The sequence below is a fragment of the Bos indicus genome, chromosome 19 (assembly GCF_029378745.1).
Source record: "Bos indicus isolate NIAB-ARS_2022 breed Sahiwal x Tharparkar chromosome 19, NIAB-ARS_B.indTharparkar_mat_pri_1.0, whole genome shotgun sequence".
NCBI classification, from domain to species: Eukaryota; Metazoa; Chordata; class Mammalia; order Artiodactyla; family Bovidae; genus Bos; species Bos indicus.
The window spans coordinates 24,690,867-24,709,010 of record NC_091778.1 but is presented as its reverse complement, the minus strand read 5'-3'; the positions used below and the strand labels follow the sequence as shown (position 1 = coordinate 24,709,010).

General features: G+C 39.3%; 1 protein-coding gene across 2 annotated transcripts in view; it reads left to right on the top strand.

The window, feature by feature from the left end:
• Positions 1-289: 289 nt before the first annotated feature.
• METTL16 (methyltransferase 16, RNA N6-adenosine) overlaps positions 290-18,144 on the top strand; it is a 69,210-nt gene continuing 51,355 nt past the window's right edge. For both annotated transcript variants that reach the window (XR_002183012.2, XM_019981590.2), the window contains exons 1-2: positions 290-445; positions 6,210-6,337. Coding sequence is in view for 1 of the 2 variants with exons in the window: in XM_019981590.2 (XP_019837149.2) it covers positions 6,210-6,337 (128 nt within the window). In the remaining variant the exon portion in view is untranslated. The remainder of the gene's footprint in view (positions 446-6,209; positions 6,338-18,144) is intronic.

The window sequence follows — 18,144 nt, the reverse complement described above, 5'->3', positions numbered from 1 at the left end:
TCTGGCTCACACTACTATAGAAAAAATCAATAGATAACTAATAAGAACCTACAGCACAGAGACCGCTACTCAATACTCTGCAATGGCCTATATGCGAAAAAAATCTTAAAAAGAGTGGATATATTTATATGGATAACTGCTTCACTATGCTGTACACCCGAAACTAACACAATCTGAAAAAACTTGCTAGCACGCTCCCTCTCCCTCTAACAGAAAGAGCCGCAAACTCCAGGTCTCGCGACAGTTTCTTCTTTCTTCGGAAACTGCTACAGATCTCGCGATAATTACCTGTCCAATCACGAGGCTGAATGGAGGCCCAAGATGGCGGCGCACTGGGAGCGTAACATCTGCGTTTCTAGGATCTTCGCGCAGCGGGTGGTTAAGACTCTGGGGTTGTAGAGGTCCGCACTATACTAGTCGTCTGGCAGGAACTTTGACTTCAGAGGTGAGTCACTTAATATCACTCATATGGGTTGCGAGTCCACTTAACCTTTGTAGCACCCAGGTTCCCTGTTCCCAGTTTCTGGGCCTGTGAGGTGCTGGCTTTGGGATCTAGGGAGAGAGACCTGATTGTGTGTGTGTGTGTGTGTGCGTGCGTGCGTGCGCGGGGGCGTCTGTGTGGTGGGGATGGGTGGGAGGAGTTGGCAAATAGAATGGAGACTGGTACTGAGAAGGAAAGACCCCCTAGGCGGAGGCGGTTTAGAGAGATCCAAAACTGAGGCGGGAAAACAGTATGAGTAGGTAAGGTGAGCACGTGAAAGGAGTGGAAGAGATGGAGAACTGGCAGTGGCGGAACTGTGGAAAAAGTCGGATTTATGAGAAAGGGAGACGAGAGAAAATAGAAATTAGAAGTGGTAGGGATCTGTGCAGAAGGAATTAAAAGTTCTGAGAGCAGAATTTATTTTACAGAATTATGTATTAAGTAACGAGTGATAGTTGAAGAGGAATATTGAGGGTCGGGAGGAACCAAGGAAACAGAAGCATGGAGATGGGAAAGATGAAAGAAAGTGGAAGCGTCAGCTTACTTAAATGAAGGTCTACCACTTTGGCTTTCTGCACTGACTTGGGTAACCCGGAAGAAAAAGGTTCAGTCCTAGGCCTGAACCTTTTAGAGACTCAAGATGGGGGCTGCTTATCAAGAATGAGAGTTCTGTGTTTTAAGTGCCCTGGACAGTGTAAGAGTTCCATTGTGCTTTCAACCAAAAAACACTTATTGCTTACCTACTCTCCAGGTCCTACTTTAGGCTCTGGGATATCGCAGTGAAAAAGATAGACAAAGTATTTTCCCTCATGAAGCTTACTGGCAAGGCAAATTTTAAAAAGTAAAATATATGGAATGTCAGATGGGCAAGTTCTCTGAAGAAGACTGAAGCAACTAAAGGAGACAAAGGGTTCACTCGCTGCTCATTTAAATGGGGGTACTCAGAAAAGGTCGGAGAAGGCAGTGGCACCCCACTCCAGTACTCTTGCCTGGAAAATCCCATGGACGGAGGGGCCTAGTAGGCTGCAGTCCATGGGGTCGCTAAGAGTTGGATACGACTGAGCGACTTCACTTTCACTTTTCACTTTCATGCATTGGAGAAGGAAATGGCAACCCATTCCAGTGTTCTTGCCTGGAGAATCCCAGGGACGGGGGAGCCTGGTGGGCTGCCGTCTATGGGGTCGCCCAGAGTTGGACACGACTGAAGCAACTTGGCACTTAGCAGAAAAGGTATCAGTAAGAAAGTGAGGTTTGATCAAAGACCTGAACAAGCTGAGGGTACCTTGCATGTATGTATTTCTGGGGGAAGAGCAACTCGTGCAGACCAGACAGCAAGTACAGAACCCCTGAGGCAGGAGTGTGCCAGACTTGGTAGAGAAACAACGAGGAAGCCTGTGTGGCTACAGCAGAATGAGCCAGAAAGAGAAAAGTGTGGAGAGAAGAGAGTGACAAGGCTGATGCCAGGTAAGGGCTGACACTCAGTTAAACTCTGAGGAATGGGGTAGATTTAGTTAAGAACCCATTGCCTGTATAGGGAGCTCCTAGCAAAGAAGTGGCTTTATTGATTCGATGTGTATCTTTTCTGACCAAGAGGGTTGAATAATGGAGGGAGTGATTTTACCGTATCTGTAGTTTAATTTGTCCATGTGTATTCAGAGTGTCATGTGTGTTCTGTGATGTACACCGGACAGGGAGGAGAAAGTGGCAACAAAGGAGTTTGGAGGGATAGATTTATGTGTGGCTTGTTAATTATTTTGAGTTTCATCAGCCTAAAAGCTTTAGGAAGCTGCTGAAGGGATTTACCTAGGAATGTTCAGTTTTGCATTGGAGTGGGAGGAGGGGTATGTTGTCACCAGGATGAAGTGGATTGTTAGGGCAAGAGTGGTTAGAGAGACATCAGTTAGAGGCTATTGTAGTCAGCCAAGAAAGAGATGATTATGATCTCTGGCCTAGAGATGTGGAGTTGCGAAGGGTGAAAAATGGATGAAAATGAAGTGAAAGTGTTAGTCGCTCAGTCGTGTCCAACTCTGTGACCCCATGGACTATAGCTTCCCAGGCTCCTGTGTCCATGGAATTGTCCAGGCAAGAATATTGGAGTGTCTGTAAAGCAATTATCCTTCCATTAAAAAATAAATGATTGAAATTAAAAAAATGAAATACAATAAAAATTCTGGAGAAAAAAAAAAAAAGGATACTTTGGAAGTATCCTTTTGGAGAAGGAAGATATTTCCTTCTCCAAAAAATGGGCCAAGATATAATTAGGAGACAGAATAATCAGGACATAGTGTGTTTGAAATGGAGGAGGTGAGGTAGAAAAGGTGCTGAAGGTTTCTTGCTTTTGTGCCATGAGGAAGATCTTGGTGTCATTCAGCAAAATAGGGAAGATTAGAGGAGGACCTATTTGGGGTGGGTAGAAATGGTTTCATTTTGGACATGTTGTGCATGAAGTGCTTTTGAGCCTTTCAAGTGAGTGGTCTGGTGGGCAGTTAGCTGCATGATTTCGATTGTCTGCAATGAAGACAATTCTTTTTTGAAAATGGTTCTTAAATGTGAAAAGCTATCAAAAACCTGAGTGAGAGAGAGTGTTAACATTTATAACCATGTAAAGTTATATTTCTAACAAAGCCTGCAAAGGAAATGTGCTTACTGCTAGGAGATTCTATTGTTTAGTTGCTAAGTCATGTCGACTCTTGCAGCCTCTTGGATTGTAGCGTTCACGCTTCTCTATCCATGTGATTTTTTAGGCAAGAATACTGGAATGGGTTGCCATTTCTGTCTCTAGGGGATCCTCCCGACCCAGGGATCCAACCCGTGTTTCCTTCATTGGCAGTGGGTTCTTGAGCACTGAGCCACCAGGGACGCCCTAAGAGTTTACAGTAGCTGCTATGGCTGACCTGGGGAAATTAAGGAAAGAAGGACCTTCGTGAAGAGGAGATGCTTGAATTGTGGTAGTAAGGATGAGTAGGAATTAATCAGGTGAAGAGGGGGAGGAAAGAACGTTACAGACAAAAGGGGTAATCTGTGTAAAGACCCTATTGCCCGAGTGGAGGGAGAGAAAGAAGAGCAAGGGCGAGACTTCAGCTCATGCTGAAGCTGCACTGTGCTGGGTCTTGTGTATATGCTGAAGTAATGTTTTTTGTTTTTCTCCTAAAAGTAAAGTTTTGAGCAAGTGGGCATGGGAGGAGGACACAGTGAGATTTGTGTTTAGAAATGATCCCTGCATGGTGGAAAAAGGCGTGGAGAGGAAAAGCGTGGGTTCATGGAGACCAGTTAACGGGCTGCTGTAGCAGTATGGGCAGATTGTGTGGGCTGCTGTCGGTGAGCCTGGGGAGAAATAGACGGATCGGAGAGATATTTAGCAGGTAAAATCCATATGACTGTTAATTTTTGGAATACAAGAGGGATAGAGAACTATCAGATGACTCTTAGGATTCTGACTTACATAGTACCATTTAGATGAATGTGTGTTATGAAAAAAGTAGAAAATGCAGAATGATATAAAGAAAAGAAAAATCACCTACCATCTAGAGATATACACTAAATAAAATTACCAACTGCTTAGAGAGTTACTCAACTACTGCAGTGACTTTTCTGGTTTTTATTTCTTGCTATAAATGTGTTAACTTTTTTCTTCTGTGTATTCTCAAGGAAAACAAAATTTTTGTTTTCATTTGGTTTTAGCTACCTAGAAATGGCAAGACTGAAATTTATAAAAGAAGTTGGAATAGAAGATGTTTTTTGGTAGAGTTTGAAATCAGGAAGTTAAAAAAAGAAAAAGATGTTTTTTGGAACTCTAGTGACTTCAAACCTCTGACGGTAGTGTTCTTGGTGGTAGATTATATTGCCTTCTGCCACGCTGATGCTTTTATTATTTATTTATTTGGCTGCACCAGGTCTTAGTTGCAGCATATGGGATCTGGTTCCCTGACCAGGGATTGAACTTGGGGCCCCTGCATTGGGAGCCTGGAGTCTTAGCCACTGGACCACTAGGGAAGTCCCACTTTGATGCTTTTAAAGGGTTTCAATTTTCTTCCCTGGGTTTAAAAGAAAAGGATTCATCATATGTTGCATATACGTTTTTTAAAATTGTGGTAAAATACATATAACAAAATTTACCATTTTAACCTTTTTTAAGTGTACCATTCAGTGGCTTTAAGTATATTCACAGTATTGTGCAACCATTACTACCATCCATTTCTATGAGTTTTTCATCATTCTAAACACAAACCATATACCATTAAACAGTAATTCACCGTTCCACCCTCCTCCCACTCCCAGTAACCTCTATTCCACTCTGTATGAATTTGCCTATTGTTGGCTCTTCATATAAGTGTAATAATAGAGTATTTGCCCTCCTGTGTGTGGCTTATTGCCCTTAGCATAATGTTTTTAAGGTTCATACATGTTGTAGTGTGTGTCTGAATTCATCCCTTTAGGGTTGAATAATATTCCAATGTATATACTTCCCACATTTTGATTATTTGTCTGCTTGTGGATATGTGAAGTTGCATCCCACCTTTTAACCATTGTGAATAACTCTGCCATGAACATTCAGTCAGTTCAGTTCAGTTGCTCAGTCATGTCCAACTCCTTGTGACCCCGTGGACTGCAGCCCACCAGGCTTCCCCAACTCCTGAGGCTTGCTCAAACTCAGGTCCATTGAGTCAGTGGTACCATCCAACCATCTCATCCTCTGTCATTCCTTTCATTAAATCTTTCCCAGCATCAGGGTCTTTTCAAATGAGTCAGTTCTTCCCATTAGGTGGCCAAAGTTTTGGAGCTTCAGCTTCCTCATCAGTCCTTCCAATGAATATTCAGGACTGATTTCCTTCAGGATTGACTGGTTTGATCTCCTTGCTGTCCAGGGTACACTCAAGGGTCTTCTCCAACACCACAGATCAAAAGCATCAATTCTTTGGCGCTCAGCTTTCTTTATGGTCCAACTCTCACATCCATATATGACTACTGGAAAAACCATAGCTTTGACTATACAAACCTTTGTTGGCAAAGTAATGTCTCTGCTTTTTAATATGCTGTCTAGGTTGGTCATAGCTTTTCTTTCAAGGAGCAAGCGTCTTTTAATTTCATGGCTGCAGTCACCATCTGCAGCGATTTTGGAGCCCAAGAAAATAAAGTTTGTCACTGTTTTCATTGTTTCCCCATCTATTTGCCATGAAGTGATGGGACTGGATGCCATGATTTTCGTTTTTTGAATGTTGAGTTTTAAGCCAGCTTTTCCCCCATGAACAGTATGGAAAGGCTGTGAGCATTCCAAGTACTTATTTGAATCTCTGCTTTCAGTTCCTTTGGATCTATACATGGGATTGGAATTGCTGGATCATATGGTAATGTTTAATTTTTTAAAGAACCACCAAACCTTTCCACAGCGGTCATACCATGTTCATTCCCACCTGCAATGCCTGAGGGCTCCAGTTTCTTCACGTGCTCGCCAGTACTTGCTATTCTCTCTCTCTCTTTTTTAATAATAGCCATCCCATTGTGTATGAATTGATAGCTTACTATGGTTTTGATTTGTGTTTCCCTAATGACATAGAACATCTTTTCATGTGCTTATTTGTTGTATACTTTTAAAAATATAGCTTCTTCTTTCTCACTTGATTAGCGAAGATGTGTTGGCTGTAACTGTTGACTTGGCAACCACAACTTTTCTTGTTGATTTTGTTTAACTAAATATGCTGATTCCCGCCCTTTTTTTTTCTTTTTAAAGATGGCTCTGAGTAAATCAATGCATGCAAGAAATAGATACAAGGACAAACCTCCTGACTTTGCATATCTGGCAACCAAATATCCAGATTTTAAGCAGCATGTTCAGATAAATCTGAATGGAAGAGTGAGGTAGGTAACAGATGAAGAATTCTTGATACAGTATTATTCTAGTCTAATTTGAATGGACCCTGCGTAGTGGAAAGTATACTGGACTGATAGTAAACCTGAATACTAATTCTATACTTTTCCTTGAACTTCTCATCTGACCTTGGACAAATCACTTCTGTTTTAGCTTTTTAATCTATTAAATAAAACTGGACCAAAGGCTTTTAAGTTTCCTTCTGACTTAAAAAACCCCAGAAAGCAACAACAAGAAAAACCTCTTGATGTCCAGATTATTGCTTACTCAGCAGGGTAACTGCAGAAAGCTTAGGATTGTGCCCTCAGACCTGATGGGCGTCTGAGGTCCTTATTTTAAGTGTATATTTATTTTGTTGTGAGGTAGAATAATAACCAGGACCTCAAAACTGATTTCACTTCAGTATTACTTAAGATGTCACTAAATTCAAGTTTAAAAGTTAATTACTAAAAATTAAGAAAATAATAGGTATGGTGCTTCAGGAAATGGCAGAGATGATGATAATGGTATGGGAATAACTGATGTTTGTGTTACACCCTTGAGAAGGAGATCTTTAACTGCCATCCTAAATTCTATGTGAGTTACAGAGGAGGGTGGAAATTTCAAGCCTGCCTGGGGAAAATGTGTTGATTCACCTGTGGGGAGGAAGAAGAGCAGGATTTGGGGAGAAGTGGGAAGGTCAGGAACAATAGGATCAGAAGGCTTGAGGCGTTTTGCTGACCTCAGCCTTCCTCCTGGCGGACTTGTAGGAGTGGAGGCCCCAGGGCAGGACTTAACTGGGGCTAAGGTATCCTACAAATCCTAAAACTTTATATATATATATAATACATATATATGTATTTATATTATTTTTCTGGGATATAATCCTTGGTTTTCACCAGTTTCTCAGAGAGATCTGTGACACCACCCTCCCACCAATATACAAGGTTAAGTCAAATACCCTAGAACTATGATTTCCAAGCTTTATTGTCTATTTCACTCAGTGAAAGTTGAGCACAGCTCCATGTATGAATGCTTATATTACTTACCATGTTACTATATTAAGCATCTTAGAAAACAAACTTCAAACTGGAAATTAAAAATATATTTAAATAAGAGTTCTAAAGATTCAACTTTGGCACCTTATTTCCGAGATCACTCTGAAAATACTGAGTTGGTGTTTCTCTGTGTTTAGATCACCTCTACCATTGTTCTTAAACCTTTATTTCATAATTATGTCTGTGGAGGTTTGTTTATCCTAGTAGCTTTAGAACAAATACAGTTTTGTTATTCTTTGTTTCTTCTCTATACTTATTTTTGTACTTAATTTTTTTTATTTTGCTTTTTTTTTTTATTATGTGCTTAATTATTAAATATCTGTTGATTTTTTTTTAACTATTTTGTGCCATGTTCTGGGAAAGCTGCAGTAAACAAGAAAGACCTGGTCATGGCCATGTTTGGAGTTGACACACTAGTGGAGGAAGTGGACAAAGAAGCAGTTAGCCTTCAGTGTGGCCGAGCCTGTGGAGCACGCAGTGGAATCACACAGAAGGGAAACCTGACCCCAACCTTGGGATTTAGAGAATAATTTGAAACAGAAAAGTGGTCTTAGTTGTGTTCTGAAGAATGAGCCAGGTAGAAAGAAGAGTGTTACAGGCAGAGGGAGTGGCACGTGTGAAGAGCACAGAGTTGTGGGGGACTGGAAAAGCTGCTGAGGTGTGGTGGACACATGACCAGAGGTGAGGCTGAGAGGGCGATGCTTGCACTGCTGTATAAGGCCGTGAGTTTGGGATTTATCTTAGGCTCATGTGCGGTGAGTTCTTGTGTCTTCAGAATTACCCATCCCCATCCTTATCTACTTAAGTTTTAAAGCAAGTCAGTAGCATTCAGAATTGTTTCAGTTCAGTTCAGTCACTCAGTCGTGTCCTACTCTTTGTGACCCCATGAACCACAGCACGCCAGGCCTCCCTGTCCATCACCAACTCCCAGAGTCCACCCAGACCCATGTCCATTGTGTCGGTGATGCCATCCAACCACCTGATCCTCTGTCGTCCCCTTCTCCTCCTACTCTCAATCTTTCCCAGCATCAGGGTCTTTTCAAATAAGTCAGCTTTTCACATCAGGTAGTCAAAGTATTGGAGTTTCAGCTTCAACATCAGTCCTTCCAATGAACACCCAGGACTGATCTCCTTTAGGATGGACCAGAATTGTTTAGATAGATGTAATCTAGGAGCACTGTAGAAGATGGATTGCAGGGGGAATTAAGACTGGAAGTATAAGTGAGTAAGTAGGGACTGGTTTCAGTAATCCACATTAGATATATTGATGGCCTAACTCGGTAGAGGGAGGAGGGATATAGATCACTGGATGAATTTGAGAGAAATTGATGAATAGGATTAGCAGGACATGGTAGAAATTAAGAATGAGCCAAGTGACCTCAATTTAGCAAGAGATTAGGTGATAGTGCTGTTTACTGCAGTAAGGAACAAGGCAGAATGAGCTGGTTTAGGGGAGATGATATATTTTCATTTGGGGGCACATCGAATCTGAAAAGTCTATGCAGTATCCAAGGTGGGGTATTGGGTAGACAATTGAAAACGGAAGTCTGAAGAGAAGGACCCATGGTGATTTGGAGGTGGTATTAGTGAAGGCCTTGGTCTTTGAACTGAATTCTGATGGCTGAATAGAAGGGCGGAAGAGTTCCAAGTACAGAGAACAGAATTTTGTGAAAGGCCTGGTACATTTGCAGAGCTGCATTAGATGGGGCTAAAGTGGGTATAGGATAACAGCTTAGGGAATACTGGGAGATGAGACCGAAAGGAAGACAAAGAACAGGTCACAAAGAGCCTTTCATAGCATGCAAATAAGAATGAACGTGATTGCTCAGACTTTAAGGAACCAGAGGAAGATTTTTAAAATGGTTAGATTTTTAAGATGGCTTTAAGATTTATATTTTTTAAAAAATCACTCAGAGCAGACCACAACATCTGTTATCACAACATATCTGAATGGTATTGGTGTCTGACAAGTAGTAGACATTCAATAAATGTTTGCTGAATGCATGAGAATAATTCTTTAAAATCTTAACTATATGCCATTTATAGATACCATGCTCAAAACTTAAAATTGCCAATAAAAAATAAAGGGATGGGCAAAATCATGCTAGAAATGAGGCTTCCCTCCAAATTAAAGAAAAGTAAAATAGAAGACAAAAAGGCTCAATTTATTAAAAAAAGAAAACACGTTTGTCTTTTGTCTTCTGAGAGGAATAACTTTCAGAAGACTTAAGTGTTTGATATAGTTCAGAGACATTTTTCTTTGTAGTTCGAACCAAGTAGATAGAAATAAACAACAATGGCCTAGGGATTTTCAGAGGATCAGTGAATGCTTCAAAGACAATTAGGCAAAAATACTTTTTATATGTGCTCTTTTTCTTGGAGTTGTTGTTTAGTTGCTAAGTCGTGTCCAAATCTTTGCGACCCCATGAACTGTAGCCCACCAGGCTCCTCTGTCCATGAAGGACTTAAATCTTTAACCTATAATTTAGAACTTCACTTTTAAAAGAGTAGCTGACCCAGAAAAGGTTAAGAACTACTGATAGAGAGCCTAAATAAGATAATCAATGGGTTTGATTTAATGATATATTTTGAACTTTTTAATCTGCAAACATGAACACATATTGTTTTTAAATAGCTTGCACAAGCTTCTAACACTAGAAGTGACTGAGTTGGAACTCTCTAACTCAGTCTTCTGCTTCTCTTATTTATTGAGTTCAAAGATTAGAAAGAAAAAGAATTGCAGTTTTACAGATGGCTTGATTATTGTCTACCTGAAGAAACATTTGAGAATCACCTAAAATTTTTCAAATGATTACTGAATAAAATATACATATATACATATGTTTTAAACGTATATAAATAAATAAAGGAAAATTGATAGCTTTCCAGATACTAGTTGGAAAATATAATTACAATAAAAGATCCTGTACACAGTAACAAAGAGGAATAGGCAGATACTCGGCAAAGAAATACGTTAAGACTGTGTGCATAAAGCAACAGAATTGCTCTCAGGTGTCTAGGGGAGACAGTAAATCTAGGGACATGGTATATTTTTGGATGGGAGAGCTCAATACAGTTAATATGTCACTTTTTCCCCAAATCAGAATCCTCCTGAGGTTTTTGTGAAAGAAAATGACATGACATGTCTTTTATTCAAAGAAAAGATGGTCAAAGCAAATATTCTAAATGGATGATGGAAAGGTGAAGGAGTATAAACTCTCCCAGATGGGTATTTAATATACTGTGAAGTTCAAGGAATTAAAACATTAGCAAAGTATTACCACAGGAATGGGCCCCCATTGTCTGGCAAAAAGTGGCGTTCATGTCTAAACAGCATGTGTACATTCAATAGAGTGAGTCCAGCCTGCACTCTACTCAGTACTGAACCTCCCAGAGGGAGTGTAGAGTGGACAGGGTGAATCTTCTATTCTTAATCAGTCTTGACTCCTGTGTCTTCCTCATAATGTGAACATTACAGTGCTGTGAATGATTAAAGAGATGTCACAGTGTTATTTTGGATTTTCACTTTACAGGGTTACTTAGAACCTGACTCCTAAGTAAGATACCACCCCACCATGTAAAGACTATAATGTAGAATAAGAGCATTTCAGGTTGTTAAGGGTGGAACTAGACAGAAACTTTTTTTTTTTTTTAAGTAATGGATTTTTATTTATTTATTTTAGTAATGGATTTTTAATAGATGCAGTTGGAACAGCTGTGGGCAAAGTGCATTAGATTCCCTTTCCTATGTATTATGCAAACTAAATTCCTGATGGTTTAATGATTTTAGTATATTTATTTTATTTAAATGCTAGGAAAAAATATATAGGTGAACTGTTGAATTTTGGGTATAGGAATAGTCTTTCTAAGTAAACTCCAAGGATAGAATTCATAAAAGAAATTTTATGGATTCAACTGCCTAAGAAATAAAAACTTTTACATATCAAGAAACGGTAAAAGTGACAACACATACAGTCTTAAGTATTTACAGCGTATAGCAAAGAATTAGCTCCCTTAAGGTGAAACACTCTTAGACGACAATAAGAAAAAGGAAAAAACCTTAATGTATAGGTTAAGGATAAAAATAGGCAATTTACAAAAGAAGAAAGACAAATGGACCAAATTAGCAAAGATCAAATATATACTATTCATCAATGGCAAAAATGTAGTTGAATAGGCATAGTGATAAAATGCTGGCAGGATTGCAGCTTTGACAGTTCTAAAAGCATACTTAAGTGAGATAATGTATGTTTGAAGATGTTTATTCCAGAGCTGTTTATAACAAGGAAAATTGGAAATAATTTATATTTCCAAAATTGTGTATTCTTACAGTGCAGTTCCCTACAGTGGAATACCACGTAGCCCAGGGAATGGGTATTGCAGATTATAAAACATGATTTTGTTTCAGACTGAAACCAAAGTATCTGCAGATATGCTGTGCATAGAAGAGGACTTAAAATCATAAACCTGATGTTCACAGTGGTTGTTTTGTGATAGGCAAAGGTAATTTTAAAAGTTTTTGCAAGGAGAAGCAAATTTGTCTGTGAGGGGATGAAAAGAAGATGAAGCAAACTTGAGGAGAACTTCTCTTATTTTAATTTTAACAATGGGAGAGTATGAGTTTATGCCAATTTTAGGTTGGCAATAAGCACATAAGGGGTCTATGATTTGGTGGCTCAGATGGTAAAGAGTCTGCCTGCAATGCAGAAACCCAGGTTTGATCCCTGGGTTGGGAATGTCCCCTGGAGAAGGGAATGGCAGCCCACTCCAGTATGCTTGCCTGGAGAATTCCATGGACAGAGGAGCCTGGCGGGTTATAGTCCACGGGTCACATAGTGCTGGACACAACTGAGTGACTACACACACACATGATAGAAGTAGAAGAGATGTCCTTCTCTTTAGGGTAAATGACCTACCTCCTTCTGGACGTCATCCCCCTTCCTGCTTATTTAGGTAAGAGTCATTTATGATTATATGCATCAGTAGCATGTTCTTTAACGGGCTTCCCTTGTAGCTCAGTTGGTAAAGAATTTGCCTACAGTACGGGAGACCCGGGTTCGATCCCTGGGTTGGGAAGATCCCCTGGAGAAGGAAATGGCAACCCACTCCAGTATTCTTGCCTGGAAAATTTCATGGACACAGGAGCCTCGTGGGCTGCAGTCCATGGGGTCGCGAAGAGTCAGGCACGACTGAGCAACTAACAGTTACCTACTTTAACTTAGCTCAAGAAGATACACAAAAAAGAATGGCCAAAATACAAATCCAGCTAGTGATGGAAAAGGAATACCAGACAGAACATTAGACCTGAGATGGATTGAAGTGTCGTTTATTTGTTGAGCCCTGAAGCGCTCTCTGAAGGCAATCAGGATGTGGTGTGGAAAGAGGGGCACTTCTGACTGAATCATCCTAAGGTCCAGTCTTGAGAGTGCTAATTATCAGCTGTGAGGTTTTAGATAATTTTCTTAGCTTTACTGAGACTGAATTTCCTCATCTAAAAAGGAGGGATAAAAGGGCATACTTTGGATGTTTGTCATAAAGGTTAGCAATGACATGCGCAAAGTGACCTAACACACTGGAGACACTTAGTAAAGGATGTTTATTCTTACTGTTATTAAGCCTGGTATACTTGATAAGGTATCACGGATTGCTGGTGTGATCTCTCTCCCTTTGTCTCTCTCTGTCTCTTTCCTGCATCTGTCACTGCTTTGTTGTAATCATATCTGACCATTGCAATTAGATTTCAGTTTGTGCTTTTCCACAGTACCCAGCCCCATAGGAACATCTGCAGTCTACTTGAGCCCTGTCAGTTGAGTCTGAACAGAGTATGACACTTAACTGATTTGTTTTCAAAACCAAAGTCCTAGCACTGAAGGGCTGTGTCATAGTTTATGACTGTACCATTTTTAGCACCTCGGTGAAGACCTAATGAATAGAAACCAGTATTGGAGTAAGGTTGGGAGGCTTCAGCCTCTGTTGTTACATAAGGTTCAGCCTATACAGTGTTACAATGCTTGTTACTTTAACTATGGTTACAGAATGTATCTTTCTAAACTCCATCCATAATGGTGATACTGTATTCATCAATAGCAGAGCAAGAGTCATCATGGGGAAACCAGGCATGAGCCTGTTGACAATAGGCTGTTTTGTTTTATGGAGCTGGATGTGTTAAGCGAACAACAAAGACTGATGGAATAAATTGCTAATTTCCACATGAGAGCTAATTTTAGTCCCTGTGCCTCCCTGTGCTCTCAGAAATGAGAATGAAAAGAGATCTTGCCTGTGTTCAGGAATTTTGAATGTCCCAGGGTACTAAAGTGACCTAGATAATTAACTAGAGAAGTCGGATGACTTCACTTCTGTCCTACAAAAAGATTTTCAACCCTCAGATTAGTGTCTGTATTTTCTTAGAAGTAAGTAAACAACCACTCGTGTGGCTAACAAAATCTGAGAATCAGCTCTTCATTGATTTTTGTTTATTTTCTTCAATTAGACTAGCTTTTGCTTGATGTCTTATACTTTTTGGTGATTAGGATGTAGTTCCTTATTAATAAGTTATATGTTCTATCCCATCAAAGTAAGTACATTTTTTTAAATAATGAGAATTGTTTATATAAACAACAACTCTGTTTGAAGGCACTAAGAAAATATTAATTACACTGCTGTTTCTCTTGCTCCAAGTGTTTCATGAAGCCATGTAATTAATGCTCAAGCTGTACAACTATCTCTTGGTGATTGCTGTCAGTGTGGGAAATACTCTGGTTTGGTCTCCGAAAGAATTGGCCCACTTTCACAGAAAACAGGTACTCTGGAACCAAGGATCTGTTTTCCTTTTTTGAAAAAGATATTTTCAAAACTATTATTATACAAACATTTATATATTATACAAACATTTCCCATTACATTAATGGGGAAATTATGGAAATATATCCTTCTTACCTACATTTATAGTGGTAATGTTGCATACATAAAAGAAAAAAGGTCAAAAAAAGTTCTTCCACCCTAGAGATCAAATTACTTTGTTTTTTCCTTTCTGAGCCCTGACTTACTAATATATGATAATTTTTGTGGCTGTGATTTTGATACAGGTATAACCAAAGGACTTTTTTTTTAAGCCCCACTTGACTTGAGCATTTTCCATATAGTTACAAAACACTGGTGATGTTGTGTAATGTATATGCAGATAATACAAAAATATGAGCATGTCCACATCCAGAGGTGGTTCTCACCCTTCCAGATTGTTTTCTGTGTGTATTCATATAGAGGGTCTTTTTGTCTTATTTTTATTTTTACAAGAATGTGATTATAATGTACACACATGCTTTTTCCCAAACTTGGGGTTTTGTTGTTGTTAGTTTAATACATTAAAGAACCCTCCTCATACAAGCCTGTGGATCAGCCCAGTCTTACTGCTTTTCATGACTGAAAAGTGTTCTCTTGTGTGGATGCATTTCTGTTGACTACTTTCAGGTTGTTCCTAAGTTTTCTGTAAAACTTGATTACATTTAACTGTTTCCCTTATTCTTGGACTTTTTTTTTTTTTCCACATTTTACCAAATTTAGGGTAAGTCACTGGCCTTAGCTAGAAAAACTGGAGTACTCTTAACTGTACTTGAAAAGAGCAAATGAGAGTTTGGATGACTAAGTTTTTCTTCCCTGTCATTTGCTTGTCAGCTAAAATAGGAATACGCATTTAAAAGATCAACTTGATTGATCAAGGTAGTCTCTTACTATTTTGTAAGTAGGAGTTTGGTTCTTTGGCTAATAAAGGGTTAACAGTGAAGGTCATTTACAACTGCTCCAGAATCTTTGTTTTTATATGATATTACTGTCTCATTGCTTATTTGACCATAGGTGTGATAAGTTAAAAACATTCTTAAATTTAGTTGTGGGTAGGTGTGAGTTGGTGGAAACTCAACAAAAGGCCATACATTTGGCTTTTGTTTCTGTTTGACAACCTGTTATTATTTTTATAACTGTTATTATATTCTAATTCAATTACATTTGCCATGTGAACTTTGGCTTCCCTACCCTCCCTCATCTCAAGAACCTTACATAGTCCAGTAAATTCCTTTACTTAAAGTCTTATCAACTAACTCCTTTTGAGTTTTAAAAAAATTGAGATATAATTCACAAATCATAAAGTCTTCATTTTAAAGTGTACAGTTCAGTTCTTACTAGGTTCACAGGTTGTGCAAACATCACCACTGTCTAATTCCAGAACATTTTCATCACCCCCAAAAGAACCGGTAACACATTGAGCAGTCAGTCATTCCCCACTACTCTGTCTCCTCAACCCCTAGAAACCACTAGTCTGCTTTCTGTCTCTAAAACTTTGCCTATTTTGGATGTTTCTTATAAATCAAATCAGAGTATGTGGCTTGTGTGACTTTCCATTGACTTTTAAACATGTTTAAGTCTTCCATTAAAAAATTAATAAAGAAACCTCTTCATCAGATCTGTCACTCTGCCCCCTCTCTCCCTTGCATAACTCACCTTCTTGAAGAATTATCTATTTTTCCAGTCTATTTTTTTCATACCATACTTAATCTTTTGCACATTTCATGGTAGATTCTAAATTCCACCACTCCAAAAGCAGCTCTTGAAAAGGTGTCACATTACTAAATCCAGTTTCAGTTTTCAGTTGACTTCTGAGAAGCAGTTTTCTCTGCTGACACTCTTACCCTTCGTGGACACCTTCTTCCCTTGGTGTCATTGGCATCGCGTTACACTCCCCTGGTTTTCCTCCTTCGGCCCTCTGTTTGCTGACGTAGCTTCCTCTGTAACAATTGTGCATACAGCCATTAAAGGACTCTTCTAGACTTAATGGGAAGCTCTTTTCCTCTCACTTGGTGTTTTCTCCTTAGACACTGTCACCTGTGCTGGGGTCTCATTTGTTTGTGCAGACCAGTTTTCTGAGTTCTATACCTAGAGGTCATGTTTACTCAATATCTGCACTCGGGTGTCTCAAACACAGCTCTCAAATATGATATATTTCCTCAAAAATGGTTCTCTGCCAGAGTTACCAGATTCAGCAAAAGGTACTGTCTGTCCTGTTGAGCAAGCCAGAACCCAGGAGACACCTGTAAACACACCCTCCCTCACTTTGCGTGTCGGTCCATCCGCAAATCTTGTAAATTTTCTTTCGTGAATGTGTCTAAATTGCTGTCACTTTTCCCTGTTTTTACCACTGCTGCCATTGTCCAGCCTTTTACGGCAATAGCTCTCTAATTGGTATCTTTGCTTCCACTTGGTCCATCTTTATTCCATACTAGACCTAACTCCTTAACATAGATTATAATTATCCTGATGTGATTAATAGGTCTTTCACTTTCAGAAGAGTCCTGAATTAATTGATAAAATTATATGGTTACCATAATTATAAGGTCCTCTGTAATCCAGCTTCTCTCTTCCTCTCCAGCCTCATTTTAAACCATGCGTGCTTACGTTGCTTTCTGCATGTTAGACACAGTGGCTGTCTCTCGGTACCAGGGATGCCCCGTAAGTTCTGTCCTGCCTCAGGATCTTTGTACTTGCTCTTCTCTTTACTTAGGACCCTAAAATGCCATCCACGTTCCCTTCTCTCAGTTCTTTGCTTTGTTAAATTTTCATTCTACTTTTAGGCCTCAGGGAAGCCTTCTTTGACCTTCCCAAGGCAGTTCCACTTAATATGTATGTTTCATAGCACAGTGTACCTATACTTTTATAGTATTCATCACAGTGACAATTTTAGGTATATTTGAATGATTCTGGGAATTAATATCTACTAGACTGTCAGCTTCATGAAGGGAGAGATTGTATTTGTGTACTGCAACATCTCCAGTATTTTGCATAATGGCCAGTACATAGCTGACATATAATATCTGTTGAATAAATAAAGGAATGAAGCAATCACAACCTCTCAATTCTGACCTAAAAAAATTAAAAATTAAAAAAAAAAAAATTCTGACCTGGTCTATATAACTCAGTTGAGCAAAGTAGTATTTAAAAAGAGTGAAACACTATTATACTACTTTAAAAGTGCAGAGTAGCCAAGTACCCAACTCTGTTATTCCACTTTGTACACTAGAGATTGCCACCTTTCAGCCTGTGAATTGTATGAGACTTGCAGTTATTTATTGTCCATGTAGATGTTAAGAATCAAAATTTTTATAGAAAGATACAGGTTCCGGGTTTCATTTGAAAATGTTAGAGATTTGGCAAAGGTGGGCTGGCAAACCCAGTTGATAATGATTAGCTAGAACTGCCTGGTGACCATCCCCTTTGAGATGGTGGTTTGTGCCATCGGTTTAGTGCCACTAGTGTAGCCACTGGCCTGGCTGCTCGACCACAAACTATTTGTTGCTGACCACCGAGGCGAGGGCCTGTGCCTCACGTGTGGCTCAGCAGACATGTCTTTGTACGTGACTCTCCTCGCTGTGTTGATTTACATTCTGGCACAAGGACGTACCTTGTCAAGGATTGGCATTTTGAGTAGTAGCTGGTAAATATTTGAGTTTGCAGTTCCTGATTTTCACAATTTTATTCAAAATGCCAGTGCATAATAACATTGAGAAACATTAGTGGTTCTGTCAGTAGGTACTGCTCTTAGAGAATACTTTTCATCGTTTATTTTATAAGGTATCTAGATTATTCTTGCTTCGATAGAAAAATGCTGAAATTTTGCATTTCAGGTTGTCAGGCTTGGACATAGACATCAGAATGGGTTTATATTCCTTTTGTGTGTCTAGCAATGATTGGGCTAGATTAGTGATAGATCGGGC